Consider the following 16821-nt stretch of genomic DNA (forward strand, 5'->3'; position numbering starts at 1 on the left):
TGCCTTTAAGAGTGGAACGCGATAGCATTCAAAGGTCCCTGGTGGCTTATCAGGCTTCCCGGCAACTGCAACTTTTTTTCTCTAGAACTTCGCCTCTGCATGCGGCTGCCAAGGAGGCGAGCGACATCTGGATGGTATTTTTGCAAGGAGCAAACCACAGTGCAGCGCTGTACGAGTTGTAGAAATACTGGAAAAGGGGCTTGTGTTTGAGTTTCCCACGTAAGAGAATGTTTTCTCGTATATGCAAATTACAATCCAACGCTATCACGTCTGTAGGTGGTGGTTACGTCATACTTTACGATTTTTCTGACACACATTACTTTGAGGAATTCGATTAGTTCACCAGCTCCTCTGCACCACGCGGGATGGCCTGCGTGGTTCGGGATGATTTTCTTGGCCACGGACGCTGACACCAACGCCGGATTTTCTGCGACACAGAGCCTTTAACGCTACAGCGTTAAAATGCATAAAGAATTGTGCCCTGTAAGCTCAAACAACCTGCTGCACTTTATAGAGAAAAACTGCTCAATAAAAAAATGTGGGATAACGGCTACATACATAAACTTTTATATTTAATCCTATACAAATGTGCCAGGTGTGCCACAAACTTGTAAAACAAAGCAGCAGTAGCCCCAGCCACTCTGTTCAAAGCAGCAGACTGACAATTTCGAAGCAGCGTTCCTGTAAAAAGTAAAACATGATTTATTTTCTGCCAACAGAACTCCTGTACAGAAATTTGACTTCATTCACTCTCCTGGGATTTCTTTTTCTTCTTCTTCGGTTTTTTCACAACATCGTCACCAGCGTCCCCATTGCAATTCAGCTCAGCTGCTTCATCTGCATCTTCCACAGCTGCATGCTTCTTTTTCTTCTTCTTTTTCGGTGGCGATTCTTCTTCCTCTTGCTCTTCTGCATCCACTGTTGTGTCCATGGTGCTATTGTCCATTGCTTCCCTTTCTTTTTTCTTCTTCTTCTTTTCCTTTCTCTTCTGCTTCTTCATAGCAGCCGCTGCAGCTTGCGCCTGCAAAAGAGTCAACAGTAAAGTAGGGTTAATAACTGTTATTGTAAAAAAACAAGGGCTTTCAAGGCCTTCCAAGGTTCTGAAAAAGCATTTACAAGGACCAAAGCATTGCCATATTTCGACAGCTTGAAAACCAGAAAGTCACAATAAAGCTACAACCACACAGTTTCAAACAGGCCTGGACTGGCTTGAATTACCAATTGCAACTTCGCGGTCAGACATGCAAATAGAATCTGCTAAAGCTCACCAAAAAAAAAGGAAATTCAGTTTTTAAGCACTTCATGAGGTTCATAGTGCTTTTCAAGCATTGCTACAAGAGCCTTGGATTAGCCATGCATTTGAATCCTGCTACTCTTAGTCATGCACAAATGAATGCTATGCACACACGCACAGTAGTACCGGCAGTGGCAAGCGAAGTTTACAACATGCCCACTTGCTTTTTAGCTGTTTCACAGCCATACTCACAACTCACGGCACAACACATTAGCGTGTTTGCACAATTGCTCAACAAAAACATGTGAAAACAGTTATATGAAGTGCCTTGAGCGCACAAGAACTTGTGGCTTTTTGTCTGTGCCCCTGCCGCCATGTGACAGATTCCCCAATAAACTGAACGAACAGTGAGCACAGCAAACCACAATTGACACTAAGTCAGAACACTGCTGGCTGTATGTATTGCTTACATTTTGCTGAGAATTGATTATGATCTCCTGTTGATTATGATATATGGGGTTTTCTGGCACAATGGCCAAATACCATAGTTACTCGCATAATGAACGCACTTTCCCGAAAAATATGCGCAAAGTTGGGTATGGGTAGTTGGGTAAAATTTTGAGCTATTTCTTTTTTCCTGTGGCCACCTCTAAAAAAGTTGCAGTTACTCCCGAAAGGCAGACCATCGATTGCGATAGCAAATGCGTAGACAGCGTTACGAAGTAAGGGTACAGTGCAGTCCACATATAACGATACCACATATAACGATATATCGGTTATAACGATGAGTCGACCTAAGAGTATCAACTTATGCATTGGGGCTATGAGAAAAAAAACCGTATATAACGATATATTATTCACCGCATATCGGATATAACGATTGAAATTTTGCTTCTGGGCAGTGATTTTCATGCAGAATAATTGTGAAAATTGCGTTCCTACGTTGCCCTTAACCGAGACAGGGCGAAAAGTTTGCCTTCGCGAGTTCGTATCTGCCGCCATTACCGCGCAGCGCATCCCGCCCGCGCGCCGATTGCGAAAGCCACGGAGAGCATCGCAAGTTGGTGCAGCGTGCACAAGATGGCGCCAGCTGCTTCACCCCCGCGTCCCCGGCGGTCGCGCGAGCAGAGGGCGGAAGAAAGGCGATAAGCGAAGGCAACGCCTCCTCTGGCGAGGGGCGCCTGCGCTCCCTGCCGCGCTCTCTCTCAACGGAAGCAGCGGCAGGTGCACCCCTTGAGACGAAACTAATTTTGCAAGAGGGGGGAGAAAGTGATAAGCAAGCGGCACCTGCGCGGCCTATGCACCGCGGAAGCAGCGGGAGGTGCGCCGTCAAAGCGCAAAGCTGCGTCTCTCGAGACGAAGCTGCAAATTTTGCAAGACTTGAAGTACGCGCTCGCGCATTGGATTATATGACGATTATGAAAACCGGGAGCGCCACGATCATGAAGGCTAGAAGCAGTGTCCATGCCGATCAACGGAAAACGCGGGCTTCATGCGCCACGACGAAAACCCCATGGGCGAAACCAACACGGTGGTGTCCGATCTCTGGGAGCACGTCGCTACTGACGATGAAATAGGTGGTGCTTCGATGGAGGAGCTTCTGAGTGAAAATAGTGCTGCCTCGTTCTGCGAAGAGAACTCCGACGGGGCGATCGTTGTCACGACAGACGGCGGCGTTGTGCAACGGAGGCGATGACAGCAGCAGCAGTGACAACGAGACTGACAATTGCCCGCCTTTGACACCGACCCCGAGGTTCAACCAAAGTGCAACATCGTCGATCGAGTCGCTCATTGAATTCATGCGCGCTAAATTATAGCCGCCAGTGTTCGCGCAGCAGATGGACGGCGGTTGTGACTCCGAAGCAAGTGCAGATTTTTATTTCAGCGTGCCTAACGAGTGAGACGCTATTTAGAGGTATAAATAAAAGTTTCATTTTTCACGGCCTACTTTCTACGACGCCGATTTTTTATCGCAAGTGTCAGTTTCGGTTTCGGGACTGCAAAGGTATATTCGGCTTTTTTTTTTTCGCAGTCCAGATATAGCGATAATCGGTTATAACGATCGGATTTCTCGTTTTTCTCGATATCGTTATAAGTGGACTGCACTGTAGTAGTTTTATCGGCCGTATAAACTTGCAAGGTAATTTAACCAGCATGGTGTCAGCACGCACAGGTAAACATGAACAAATCACACTCGATGACCGCGGACACTAGCTGTCAAAACGCTGGCGCGAGGAAGCACGGCAGCAACAGCGAGCGATGTGACCTTCGTGCCGTGTATAGCTTCAACGCATACTGAGCACGAGCACGCACAAAGGTATAAGCCGCCATTGCACCTATAGACTCAGCCCCCGATGCAGATCGCTCTAAAGACAGGGCACGCTTGGCAACGCAATATGCAGCTTTTATCGCAACCTATTCTTTGCTCTAAATTGTTTGCTTCCTGTCAACGAGACCTTTGCTGCTGGGGGACCTGGGTCTTGGACTAAAAATTTTGTAGAATCTTTATTCTTTGGCGTAGAGTGCTGAAAACTTGTATGTGTATGTAATGTTATGTGCTTATTACGAATATAAGGCCAATTTTCATTTATCTCTTTTGATTCAAATTTTATGCAAGTTTCCTTTAATTATCTTCCGGAAAGATTTGCCAATTATGTGTTTTTTAGATATCTCTAAATAGGGTATCACTGGCTTCTGTATGATTCAAGGAGTGCAACAAAACCAACCTTATTGGTCTGCCGCATCTAGAACACGAGTTACGAGGTATTGAATTAGTCACCAGAAACACTTTTTCCGAGTTTCAAGCTTTGAAGTGTCGCAACTCTTGTTCTAGGTAAGGCAGAGCAATAAGATTCATTTGTTGCACTCCTTGAATCGTACAAAAACCATTAATACCCTGTTTAGTGATATCTAAGGAACACATAATTGGCAAATCTTTCCGGAAGATAATTAAAGGAAGCTTGCATAAAATTTGAAACCAAGGACATATACATAAACAAACCTTGTATTGGAAATAAGCACATAACATTACATATATGTACAAGTTTTCAGCACTATACGTCCAAGAATAAAGATTGTACAAAATATTTAGTCCAAGACCCAGGTCCCCCCTTAAGTTACCTTTTATGTAAAAACATTTATTTCCAATTTTAAGGTTAGCTTTATAGCTTAGGAAATGCAAACACCACATGTGACTACAGTAAAACCTCGGTAATTCAAAGGTCGCCGGACCGCGAAAATTCTTCGAATTAAGCGGACTTTCGAATTAACCGAAATGAATAATAAAAAAGAAAACAAGCAAGAACTTGCCGCAATAAGAAATCACCTTTATTTTCCATGTCCGAGAAAAATTACTCAAAGTAATCCCCGATGAGGGATTACTTGGCGCGCTGGTTCGCCGCCCCTAGTGCCATGCTCTCCAGCTGGCTCAGAAAACGTAGCATACAAATATCACCCGCACTGCACTCAACAAAGTTGCGAACGATGTTCACGGAATCGATAACTGCCGCGAAAGCGGGCGTGGTGGTGCTTGACTCCAAAAATTTGGACTTGCTGGATATTCCGGACTTCAAAAACGCACCATCAGGGTTCCCATTGAGTTCATGCATTTTCGCACGGTATGGGGGGGGGGGCGACTTCTACTCTTCTAACAACTGCGTACTTAGCGCCGGAGCGGTTCTCGCGCGCACCGTATCTTGAAAGCGATCTCCAGACGGCTCTGACCTTTTGTATGCGCTGTGCTCTCGCCGCTTAGTTTCCGTTGAAGCGATAGACCGCACGAGCATTCGCTCGCTGCGGCGGCCGCGCTCGCTCGTGCGCGCTGACACCACGCGTGTTAATTCAGTGAGTTTTTTTTCTCTGAAGTTTCGGTTGCTATTTGGAATGTGGCGTGTACACTGAGCAGGTGTCTCGGAGACCCATGTCTCAGTGATCGGCGCTACCTCCTGTACTTTGGCGAGAGCTAAGCGGTGCGAAGCTCGTTTCTTGGATCTCCATGGCGAACTCCGTTGGCGGAGATCGCCAACGCGGTGACGTTCGTGTCGACTGTACACGGAGACGACGTCATTGCTGCGCAAATCCAGCAAGTTGATCACCTCCAAGGGTAGTATGAGGCAGGGCATTATTAGAGATTTTTTTTAAGCCGCACTAATAACTTTTTTTTCGGCCGAACGAGTTTTCCGGACTATTTTTCAGTCCCCACGAGCTCGGAAAATCGGTTGGCGACTGTACGGAGCGCCCTAACCTAACCGCCGCACGTTGCTACTAGCCGGAAACTTCGAATTATCCGAATAAAGCCGCGCGGGCCATTCAAATTATCCGGTAGAATTTGCATTGAGAGTAACGGGACCGCTCAAATTCTTCGAATTAACCGAAATTTCGAATTAACCGAGTTCGAATTATCGAGGTTTTACTGTACCTGTTGACGGCACTGCGAGTGCGTGCGACTTGAGTGCGACTTGCATTTAGGGATGCAAACCTATAAGGCTTTTCTGCTTTGGGTAAGATGTACCCACGCACTAGACGGCCCTAATGCTTGGGTGCCCTTATACAAAACTCTAGTGCCATCACATTTTCTTACACTGCGCTGCCATGCACGCTGGCACAGCTAGGCATGGCCTCCAAGATTGCACCGATGCAATTTCTGAGGCCCCATCCTACAACACACCACAATGAGAAAGAAGTGCAATGGCGATAGTCAGCTGCTGCTTGTGAGCGGTGGTGCGAAAGACCAGTGCACCTACTCTCTCTCTCACTGTGGCGCACTGCGCAGGCTGGTGCAGCTAGGTGGCCTCCGAGATTGCATTAGAGGCAGTGCAATCTCGGAGACCACAAATCGGCCAAACCAAGCTGGCACGGTATGGTTTGTTGGCCTCCTCATTCATGCAGTGGAGCCATGCGACAGCTGCATTGTTGGCACACCATGTTGTGTGCCACATTAGAGTGTACTAGAACCTTTTTTAAGTGGCACGACCACAGCTCTTCGCCAGAAGCGTTTTGTGTCGCCTGTAGCGGCACTGCAGTTGGTAAGCACTGTAGGCACAGTGCGGTGAAGCACAGCCAGTCTGGAACGCACGTCTGGCGCTTGACCACACATGTGCACCAGTCTCGTCGTGTGTAAAGCTACAGATTGCTAGACACATTCAATAGATGGCAATGACAACATCGCTCTTATGAGCAGCACTTCACACCTCTTCTTTTTGGGGTTTTACGTGCCAAAACCAGTTCTGAGTATGAGGAACGCCGTAGTGGAGGGCTCCGGATTAATCTTGACCACCTGGGGTTCTTGAACGTGCACTACAATGCAAGCACACGGCGTTTTTGCATTTCGCCTCCCATCGAAATGTGGCCACCACGGCCGGTATTCGATCCGGCAACCTTACATGCGATAAGGCACAGGGTGCGTTAATTGGCGCACTGCTCACATGTTCTAACCACGTGGTGCATGACCATGACACTTTGTCTGCTTTGCAGCGTGCAAACTGTTTTCTTTAACCACAGCACCGTTTTGCCGGTTTCACAACACTATAGATGAGCCAAGTGAAAAACGGAAAGACCATCACATTAGAACAGAAGCCAGCTATCGCGAAGGCAGTTGTGTCAGGCACAAAAAAGCCATGTGTTGCGCACACCTAAGATATCCCCCTTTTGCTGCTTTATTAAAATTCCATCACATATGCGGTCGTGTGGCAGTTCCACGGGCCACAAGTCTATCTTCTTTTATGCATGTTTAATGCTGTGCACCCCATTAGGCATATACTGCAGTAAAGGGCAATAATGGATACTATTATAACAAAATAATTTTCGCTCCCCCTTCAACTTTGTTACAAGGTTTTACTGCACATGTCACAAGACAGACTGGAACAGTGCACGTGTCTTGCAAAAGTTTGAATCAGCACATTTATTTCAACTCACTACATATTCTGACAACCTGACCAGCTCAACCCTCACACCTTATGACATTTTTGCTCAACTGTATGTAACCTCACACCCTTCCAGTTTTTTTTTTCCCCCTTTGTGAACAAGGCACCTATGGGAGGAAATAATAACACCAGCTAGTTCCAGCCAAAATGTAGCCACCCGGGAACGGTAAGAGCCAATCAGTAATGTCCAGATAAGCAACTCACCTCAGCCAATGCATCAGTCATCACATCCACATTCTTCCTTGGTATGTCACCAGTCTCGTAAAACTTTAGCCTGTCTTCAACTTGCTCTTTGAGCTTCAGGCCAAAAATGTTTGTTGGCAAGTCTGGGCAGAGGCAAAAAAGCATTAAAGATTGCATAAACACAAGATAAATATAAATAGAATCATTAAGCTCTGATAGCATGAAGCTCCAGAAATTCTTGCAACACAGAGCAATGAAATGCAAGAACCCCGGACAGTAACAAATTCATCCTCCATGCTACAACAAATTAACACAGCTACTCAAACAAGAGGTCCATTGACTATGTGAACATTGGCTGCTAGATGAAACAGTCTGTTTAGTTGTGCCATAATACAATGGGCAAAAAGAGAGTTGCACCTGTTTACTGTGGGGGTTCCACTTACCGTATTTACTCGAATCTAGGCCGACTCCGATTCTAAGCCGACCCCCCAAAAGTTCGAAGTCCAAAAATAAAAAAAAACTTACCTCGAGTGTAGGCCGAACGAAAAAGCGAGAGCAGCATTCGCAAAATGAAACAGCATTTATTAAATTTGAACATGCCGAGCTCATTCTATGTCACCATCGCTGCTAGCCTCGTCGCTATCTTTCTTACTGCTGACATCTTCAAACAGTGCGCTATGTTCAGTACCACCTAGCGCATTAGATATGCTGCTTTTTTGGAAGGAGCGCACGTTGCGACGCACGCAAAAACCATCTCCCGTGGCCCCCTCCAACGACAGACCGATGCCGAAGTTCCGCCCGGCTTGAACGTTTGACGATGCCTCTACGGCTAGCACAACTACCGTATTTACTCGATTCTCACGCTTCCTCGATTGTAACGCGCACCCGTTTTCCGTGAGGAAAAAGTCCTTTACCAGTACCGCGCATGTACCTCATGCTTTCAAACTGAAATACAACTTTCTGTCATTTGGAAAAATAGATTTCCTCCCGATGCACTGATGTTGCGATGAATAAAAAAAAGTCGCAGTTTCGCCCGAAAGGCGATGCATCGAATGCGGTAGCAATTTAGTAGACCGCTATAACAAGCACGGTGTCACGCGCGCACAAGCAAACATGAACACATCTCGCTCGTTGACCGCGGAAACGAACTGTCAAAACGCTGGAGACGAAGCGCGCCTTCGTGCTAGCATGCCTCTCGCTTCAACGCGGCGAAAACACGGCGCGCGGCGGACTTCACCCGTCGCAGATTGCTTTCAAGATAGGGCCAAGCCTGATCGTATCGCCGGAGTGGATCGTCGCAGATTACGTCCTGCTTCGGTCCACTGAAACCGTTCCGCATTGCTTTGCTGGCGAAAATCCTCTCCTTCTGTTTGCGCCAGTCCCGCTCGCAAGTTTCGGATTCTCCGAACGCCCGTGATGCGGCCCGATTTCCGTCCGTCTCCGCACAGACGATCACTTTCCTTTTAAATGTGGCATCATGATGAACTCGGTACTTCATGCTGATAGATAGAGCAGACGCTGGGAACGTGAAGACAGACGGTAGACTATTGCCTAAGCACGTGTACTGCAGCACACGGAGGGAGCTTCCGCATGCTATACGGTAGCTAGGCACGACGCGAGTGCGAGGCGGCCATTTTGAAATGCCGACGCAGATTTAGGGTCGTGTTGAAAGTGCGCATTAGATTCGAGTAAATACAGTATTCGTTTAGAAAGCAGCACTATAGTGGCATCGCCCATTTGGTGCCATTACGATAACGCCACACCGCGCGCCGATGCTGCACCATACCGATACGACGCAGGTCAAAATGGCGACGTCACTCGTGTACTTCAGCTGGCTACTGGCGCGGCTAGTAGCGGCTGCGATACTGACTTTTCTATATGGCGCTAACTATGCACCATATTTATCAGTTTCAGTTAAAAACTGGCGCGTTTTTTAAAATCCTCGAATCTAAGCCGACCCTAGAGTTTCGTATGTGATTATTTGAAAAAAACTATCGGCCTAGATTCGAATAAATACGGTACGTGCAGCAGCAGTTACGAATAGGGCAAGGCCAAGAGACAGCAGTAGTGATTTCCCTACACACACCCTTGCTTTTCTGAAGGCACCCCAATTCGTAACAATTTTTTTCACATAAGACGGGGAATTTTGTATATCAGTGCAGGAACAAGGATGCGAAGGAACACTTCTCTCATAGCTGGTTTGTGGTGGAAGAAACCAGAAAGAAAGCCGGCTTCTTCCTAACCATGTGAATGAGTGGCTAAGCATCACCACTGAAAGCCTGGTACTGCCAGATGTCCAAGATGCCACTGACAAAGACCAACGCGTTTTTATCGATTTTATCACAAAAGTGGTGGGATCTTATAGCAAGAAACTCAGGCGGACGTAACTGTTCAGAATGTGCCACCATGAAGATCTCCAAATACAGTAAAAGCTCTATGATACGATCACGGCTAATACGAATTTCTGGATGATACGAATTTTTCTGTGGTCCCGGCCGAGCCCCATTACTTTGCAACGTGCTAGAGAACGGTTGTTACGAATCGATTTTCAGCCTGCGTCGGCTGATACGAATAAACGCCGCCCCACCGACGGCCGCGAAAGAGAACAGTGCGCAGTCACGCGCTATCTCTCCTCTTTTGGTGCGGAGGCGCGGCGCCGCACAGCGCGGACTCCGCGACTGGGCGCGAAGAGTTTGAAGCGGTGGCGCTTCAAGAAATAAATGCTTTTTACGTACATGTGCCTGAGTGAGTTCACCTCTGACTCTTTAATTTAGCTACAGTCGAATCTCGTTAATTCGAACACGCTTATTTCGAACATACCGCGCACCGACAATGCTCTTAGCGGCGCGCCAAATAGCGCGGCAGTGCCTCCGACCGGCATTGCTCCGACACCGCCGTAGAGCAAAAGCTCAGGAGAGACCCCTCAATGCCGCGCGCGAAGGAACGGGGGAAAAAAAAAAAAAGAACCCGCGGCGGAAATTTCCCCCTCTCTCAAATTGCAAGGTCGCTGTTTCTGCATCGCGCCGGAACAAGCGTGTACGTGCCGACTAGAGTGTTCTAGACAACCGTATTCTAGCACACACTAGTGCCGACGCCTCAGCCACGCGGATAAAATGGCAGTGAACCCTTCTCCTCTATTTTCTAGTCACATGTTGACCTTGCACGCTGCGGCATCAGCGCAGAGGGAAGCAGCGGCGGAGGCACAGTCGGGCCAACGAAACTGCCACGCCCGCAAACGCTCGCTTCCCGATAACGGCAGAAAACGAAACTTCAGGGGGCGGCTAAAATAAGCTGGCGCCAGCACGGCAGCGGGCGCGCACGGAGATGTGCGCACGGAGTCGAAGGTGAGAGAGCTACGAGTGAGTTGCGAGGGAGGGCGAGGGGAGCCACCGAAGCGGCGGAGTTGACGCGGCCAAATCCGCTTCCCTGGCGCCCCCTCCTCCTCCCTCACCTTCGACGGTCTCCGCGCGCACCCATGTGCCGGCGCCGCCCGCTCGCTCCCTGAAGCTTCGTTTTCTGTCGTTATCGGGAAGCGACCATTAGCCGGCGTGGGCAGTTTCGTGGCCCGCGCTTGCTATGAGCTTGCGCGCCGCGATATTTCACGACTCGCACCGTTCGTGAATCGTGCTATGGTGCACGAATACTTCAAAAATACCGTATTTACTCGAATCTAGGCCGACTCCGATTCTAAGCCGACCCCCCAAAAGTTCTAAGTCCGAAAAAAAAAAACTTACCTCGAATGTAGGCGGAACGAAAAAGCGAGGACAGCATTCGCAAAATGAAACAGCATTTATTAAAGTTGAACATGCCGAGCTCATTCTATGTCACCATCGCTGCTAGCCTCGTCGCTATCTTCCTTATTGCTGACATATTCAAACAGTGCGCTATATTCAGTACCACCCAGCGCATTAGAGATGCTGCATTTTTGGAAGGAGCGCACGTTGCGGCGCACGCAAAAAACATCTCCCGTGGCCCCCTCCAACGACAGACCGATGCCGAAGTTCCGCCCGGCTTGAACGTTTGACGATGCCTCTACGGCTAGCTCAACTACCATATTTACTCGATTCTCACGCTTCCTCGATTGTAACGCGCACCCGTTTTCCGTGAGGAAAAATTTGGAAAAATAGATTTCCTCCCGATGCACTGATGTTGCGATGAATAAAAAAAGTCGCAGTTTCGCCCGAAAGGCGATGCATCGAATGCGGTAGCAAATTAGTAGACCGCTATTAACAAGCACGGTGTCACGCGCGCTCAAGCAAACATGAACACACCTCGCTCGTTGACCGCGGAAACGAACTGTCAAAACGCTGGAGACGAAGCACGCCTTCGTGCTAGCATGCCTCTCGCTTCAACGCGGCGAAAACACGGCGCGCGGCGGACTTTACCAGTCGCAGATTGCTTTCAAGATAGGGCCAAGCCTGATCGTATCGCCGGAGTGGATCGTCGCAGATTACGTCCTGCTTCGGTCCACTGAAACCGTTCCGCATTGCTTTGCTGGCGAAAATCCTCTCCTTCTGTTTGCGCCAGTCCCGCTCGCAAGTTTCGGATTCTCCGAACGCCCGTGATGCGGCCCGATTTCCGTCCGTCTCCGCACAGATGATCACTTTCCTTTTAAATGCGGCATCATGATGAACTCGGTACTTCATGCTGATAGATAGAGCAGACGCTGAGAACGTGAAGACACACGGCAGGCTATTGCCTAAGCACATGTACTGCAGCACACGGAGGAAGCTTCCGCATGCTACGGTAGCTAGGCACGACGCGCGTGCAAGGCGGCCATTTTGAAATGCCGACGCAGAATTAGGGTCGTGTTGAAAGTGCGCGTTAGATTCGAGTAAATACAGTATTCGTTTAGAAAGCGGCACTATAGTGGCATCGCCCATTTGGTGCCATTACGATAACGCCACACCGCGCGCCGATGCTGCACCATACCGACACTACCGATACGACGCAGGTCTAAATGGCGACGCCGCTCGTGTACTTCAGCTGGCTACTGGCGCGGCTAGCAGCGGCTGCGATACTGACTTTTCTAGATGGCACTAACTATGCACCATATTTATCAGTTTCAGTTAAAAACTGGCGCGTTTTTTAAAATCCTCGAATCTAAGCCGACCCTAGAGTTTCATATGTGATTATTTGAAAAAAACTATCGGCCTAGATTCGAAGAAATACGGTACGTCCTTTTAATTCGAACAAATTTTCGGGCCCCTTCGAGTTCGAATTATCGAGATTCGACAGTAGTTTTCATTGTGTTTCGATGATACGAATTTCGGCTAATACGAATATTTTTCGTGACCCCGTGAGATTCGTATCATCGAGCTTTTACTGTAATCAGCCAGAAATTGTTATGCCAAAACCATATTCTCGCTTTGTTCATGTAGCAACAACTTGCACATATTTAGGGTCAGTAGCAAAGAAGAATTACCAGCCAGAAAACAAATGCAAATTGGGTGCACATACCACTGAAGCAATCAATCCGAGAAGCCAGGGAACACTTGTTGGCCAGGTAGCGTGAAATGCGACCTTTATTTTTGGCACCAGCTCGTCCGATGTATGTTGAGTGGAAGATAAGACCATACTTGGGCGTGTTGCCTCGAGTCTTCAGAGCCCTGCAAGCATAAACAGTTATACAGGCATCAATCACATTTGCCATTTGTAAGTAAAACCCGTGGTCAGTTGCTTCAGAACACAAAATATTAATTACAATAGCAAAAGTTGTAATTCCTATTGATCTTTGTTCACTTCCATTTCCTGGACAGCACAGCTGCTGGTGAGTGCAGTAAGAACAGGAATATGTATTTTCCCAAATCCAACATGCTGATAGCGTCTGCGTACATGATCTAACACGTGACCACTTTCTATGTGTCCAAAGTAGAAAACTAATGTAGATATGTAATGCGCACTTAATATTTTAGAAAAAAAAAAAATAGGCAAGGGTCTAATATGTGTTGCACAATGGGAGCCTGTTTCCTGAAGTCAGCTTCGCCGCAGTACATAAGTGTTATTATGCAGTAAAACATGACCACAGCGAAGGTGGTTTTGGTTTTGTATCCGATTGCACTGTGCAGGCAATTCTCATCCCAATTTTCTTGAAAAAATAAAGGAACCCGTTAGAATCCGGTAAATACCGTAAGTAGACAATGTGAGCAACTATTATTGCTAAAAAATCTTCCTGTGTTCAATGCATTCACTGTCCCCTAAGCTCCACCAAGATGGACGCTGCAATGCCACTAAAGGAGTCGCTACCAGTCAGACTAATTTTTCGGACTTTGCGGGGGGCTGTTCACGGCCGAGAAGAAACATTCACGGGATACAAACAAAAGAAAGCTTCAAATGGTTCACCGCCGCTCGTATGGCACCGCCTCGTAAGGCAGAACGGTGCGTCAGTATCCTAGTAAGATAACGCTAGAAGTAATGCAATCAGCGATCCACGCACCACGCCGACATCGGGAATCGTTCCAAGTATGCTACTCTAAAAGCACGCCAGCCGGGGCGGCGCGTGCTAGCATTAGACGCAAGCCAGTTGGCTGAGCGAGGTAAAAGTCCTCACGCGCCCGCGTTGCAATCAGTCAAGTTCCCACAAAGATGGCGACAAGCGCTCATCGCCTCTTTTTGTCGCCTGCTAGCCAGAAGCTTCCAGCCCGAGTAAAACGAACGCGCAGAGGAACCCAAGAAAAACGAAGGTGCTCTGGCTGGCTCTGGCAGCCCGCGGGTAGCCAGAAGTGGAAAATCGAAGAAGCCCAATTTTTACAAGTTTATACGGCCAATAAAACTACTATCCTTAGTTTTTATAGCTGTCAACTAATCTGCTATCGCAATTGTGGCTGCCTTTCACGCGAAACTGCTAAATTTTTTTCCTTACGCTTTCTGCCTCGGCGATCGTATGTGTCCTCTCGAGCCCCTCGAGCGAGGAACTTGCGCTTCTTCGTTGACGTAGCCATTTCGACCGGACACACACCACAAAGAAAGCGGCAGCGATTGTCGTGATCCCGTGCAGTCTGGTGCAGGCGCGTGATTACCATGCGTGGCTATGCATTGCAGTGGCTCAAATCGGTTCGTTCATGAAAACCTCGATCAAGCGGACATACAATCGTCACAGCTTTGGAAGGGCCTTCTAATTTGACTACTCAGCAAATCCAATTTCAGTCTAGTCCCAGTTTCGTTCTCGAAAAGTTTGTTGAGGCGTAAATGCTGAATAAAACACCTTCGTTATGAAGAGACTTTTTTTTTTTTATTACTTTCTATGGGCAGATGACGGGGAATCGGATAATTTTCATTGTGGCGGAAAGTTCGTTGTAGAGGGATTCGACTGTATCCGAGAGTGATGAGATGACGATGGGCTTATCTTTCCCTACCGGGGAGGTGTTTTTTGTAGGTTATGCCAGATATTTTTTTCTGAAGGAACTACTACACTCAATATTTTGTGTAATACATAATAAACAAAAAGCAGAATGAATGCACTTCTCACGCATAAAAGTTTTAACGAAATGCATGTCATAAAAAAGATAGAAATTGCCAAAATCAAGATTGTGGGATAAAATTCATCAAGAATGTGGGATAACAAGTCTGTAAAGACACGCGGCAATTTTTGCTTTCTACTTTGACGATCACGAAACTTCGGAGTGCGTTCAAAAATTACCACCTGGCGGGAAAAAAGCAAACTGCTTAGAAAACAAAAATATAGTTCTCCTTCACGTCCGATGGTGCGGTGTGTCCGTGAGCGACGCGGAAGGTCTCAAAAGTGGTGTTTCCAACCATCGATAGCGGGCTAACGATGCCCAATAGGCGCGGTATGGAAAGAGTTAAGGGGGGAGGGACATGGGTCTTTAGGCCTAAAAATTACCAAAAAATCGAGCTTTGTAAAATTGAATTTTCGGATTCAGGATCTATTCTCTTGATCTACCAAGTTTCTTATCTCATGTGTCGATATTTAATAGTTTTAAAGCTATAGTGTGGGAGATAGTTTGTTTTCTTCATTTTCGCGAAATACTAACCCTTTGAAGGTTTTTGCCGTATGTGTACGGCGGCGGTTTTCTGTCCCGCAAGGTCTTTGCCGTACGGGTACGGTTTCGATCCCCCATTTGAAATTTCGCGCCATAATGACAATGCATGCTCACCGGGAGGTGCTGCCACCTTTTAGGACTTACAAGAAGCGTTTGCCATTTGTGCTACCTTCTTGCGGAGATAAACAGAACTGATTTCTAGCTTCAGCGCTTGCGTCGCGCAGAGTGCGACAACCCCTTTCGCGGTTTCGGTTTTGCCGCGTGATCGCAACGGAGGCGCGCGAAACGTGATTTTTCTTTTTGTCGGCACTCCCTTGAAGGGGCGGCAGAAGTTGATTTCTATCTTGATTGGAGCTGTCTTAGCTTGTTTATCAGCGCCGCTCACGAGGTATTCTCGCTCTCTGCGGCAACGCGCTTACGCGGTTTTGGTTGCGCCGCGTGATCGCAACGGAGGCGCGCCAAACGCGAGTTTTCTCTGTCGGCACTCTCTTGCAGATGCGGTGGAAGCTTTCTACCTTGATTGGCGCTGCTTTTTGATTGGCGCTACCTTGATTGGCGCGATAAGGCGCTGTGCGTAGAACCGTGTTTCAAGGAATACCACACTCTGAAATATTATTGAACATTTGGAGTTCTGAGTGATGCCGGCATCAAAATACTGTTTCTAATTTTTTTTTCACTATTTATTCCCGACTTTATACATTTTTCACATTCAATATCTGCAATAAAGTAATTTGACCATCTGGGAAAGGTTTTTTCAAAATAATTCGACCTTCAAAGGGCTAATATTGTACACCCAGCAATACATTTACTGTAATATATCAGTAACTATCACAGATAGAAAAATAATTATTTTTGCAGCATGAAGCTAGATGTTTGGAGCATACAGCATAGGAAGCACTTTTTAAGTTTTTGCATTCTAAGTTTTTAAAATTGGTTTTTTGTATGACCAAATGCATGGCCATATTCAAAACAATAGAGTTCAGTGTACTATAAAGTAAGAAATATTGACCCAATCATAAAAGTGCTTCCTATGTTGTGAGTCTTGTGCTTTCTGCTATTGATCCATATGTTATTTGTATATTTTCGTGTGGCTGTTATTTGTCTATTGCACTAAGAACAAAAGGCATTGTTTTCTTAATTATGTAATGAAATAATGAACATACTGAAAAAATAACTGCATTTTTAGAATCAGGAGAAGAAACTAAACAAACCTGTCAACTTTTATCAAGTTTGGTTCAAAAATAGGTAAGGATAGCTCTAATCCCTATATCCACCCTTAAGTAAATAAATTGCCATTCTGTGAATGGTAAAGTTCACAGGTTTAGTCTTTTTTTTTTTTTTGATTGCTAGAATCAGAGGCATGCTAAGTGTCTCTTGGTAAAAAATTGGGTGCCTGCTTGATTTCTACTTTGTTAAGGAGCTCTAATGCCATTTTTACATTAGTTTTCAACTTTTAACTCGTAAAGAGTGGGTGCACGTC

At 46.8% G+C, this 16821-nt stretch overlaps 1 protein-coding gene across 1 annotated transcript in view; it reads right to left on the reverse strand.

Annotated features, from left to right (window-relative positions):
- Positions 1–678: 678 nt before the first annotated feature.
- The window catches only part of LOC119459963 (nucleolar protein 56-like), a 42785-nt gene continuing 26642 nt past the window's right edge, over positions 679–16821 (reverse strand). The window contains exons 8-10 of the mRNA XM_037721389.2: positions 12799–12947; positions 7360–7481; positions 679–1021 (exon numbers count right to left, since the gene is read on the reverse strand). Coding sequence (XP_037577317.1) covers positions 743–1021; positions 7360–7481; positions 12799–12947 — 550 coding nt within the window. The 3' untranslated portion in view covers positions 679–742. The remainder of the gene's footprint in view (positions 1022–7359; positions 7482–12798; positions 12948–16821) is intronic.

Source organism: Dermacentor silvarum, chromosome 1, assembly GCF_013339745.2.
Source record: "Dermacentor silvarum isolate Dsil-2018 chromosome 1, BIME_Dsil_1.4, whole genome shotgun sequence".
Taxonomy (NCBI): Eukaryota; Metazoa; Arthropoda; class Arachnida; order Ixodida; family Ixodidae; genus Dermacentor; species Dermacentor silvarum.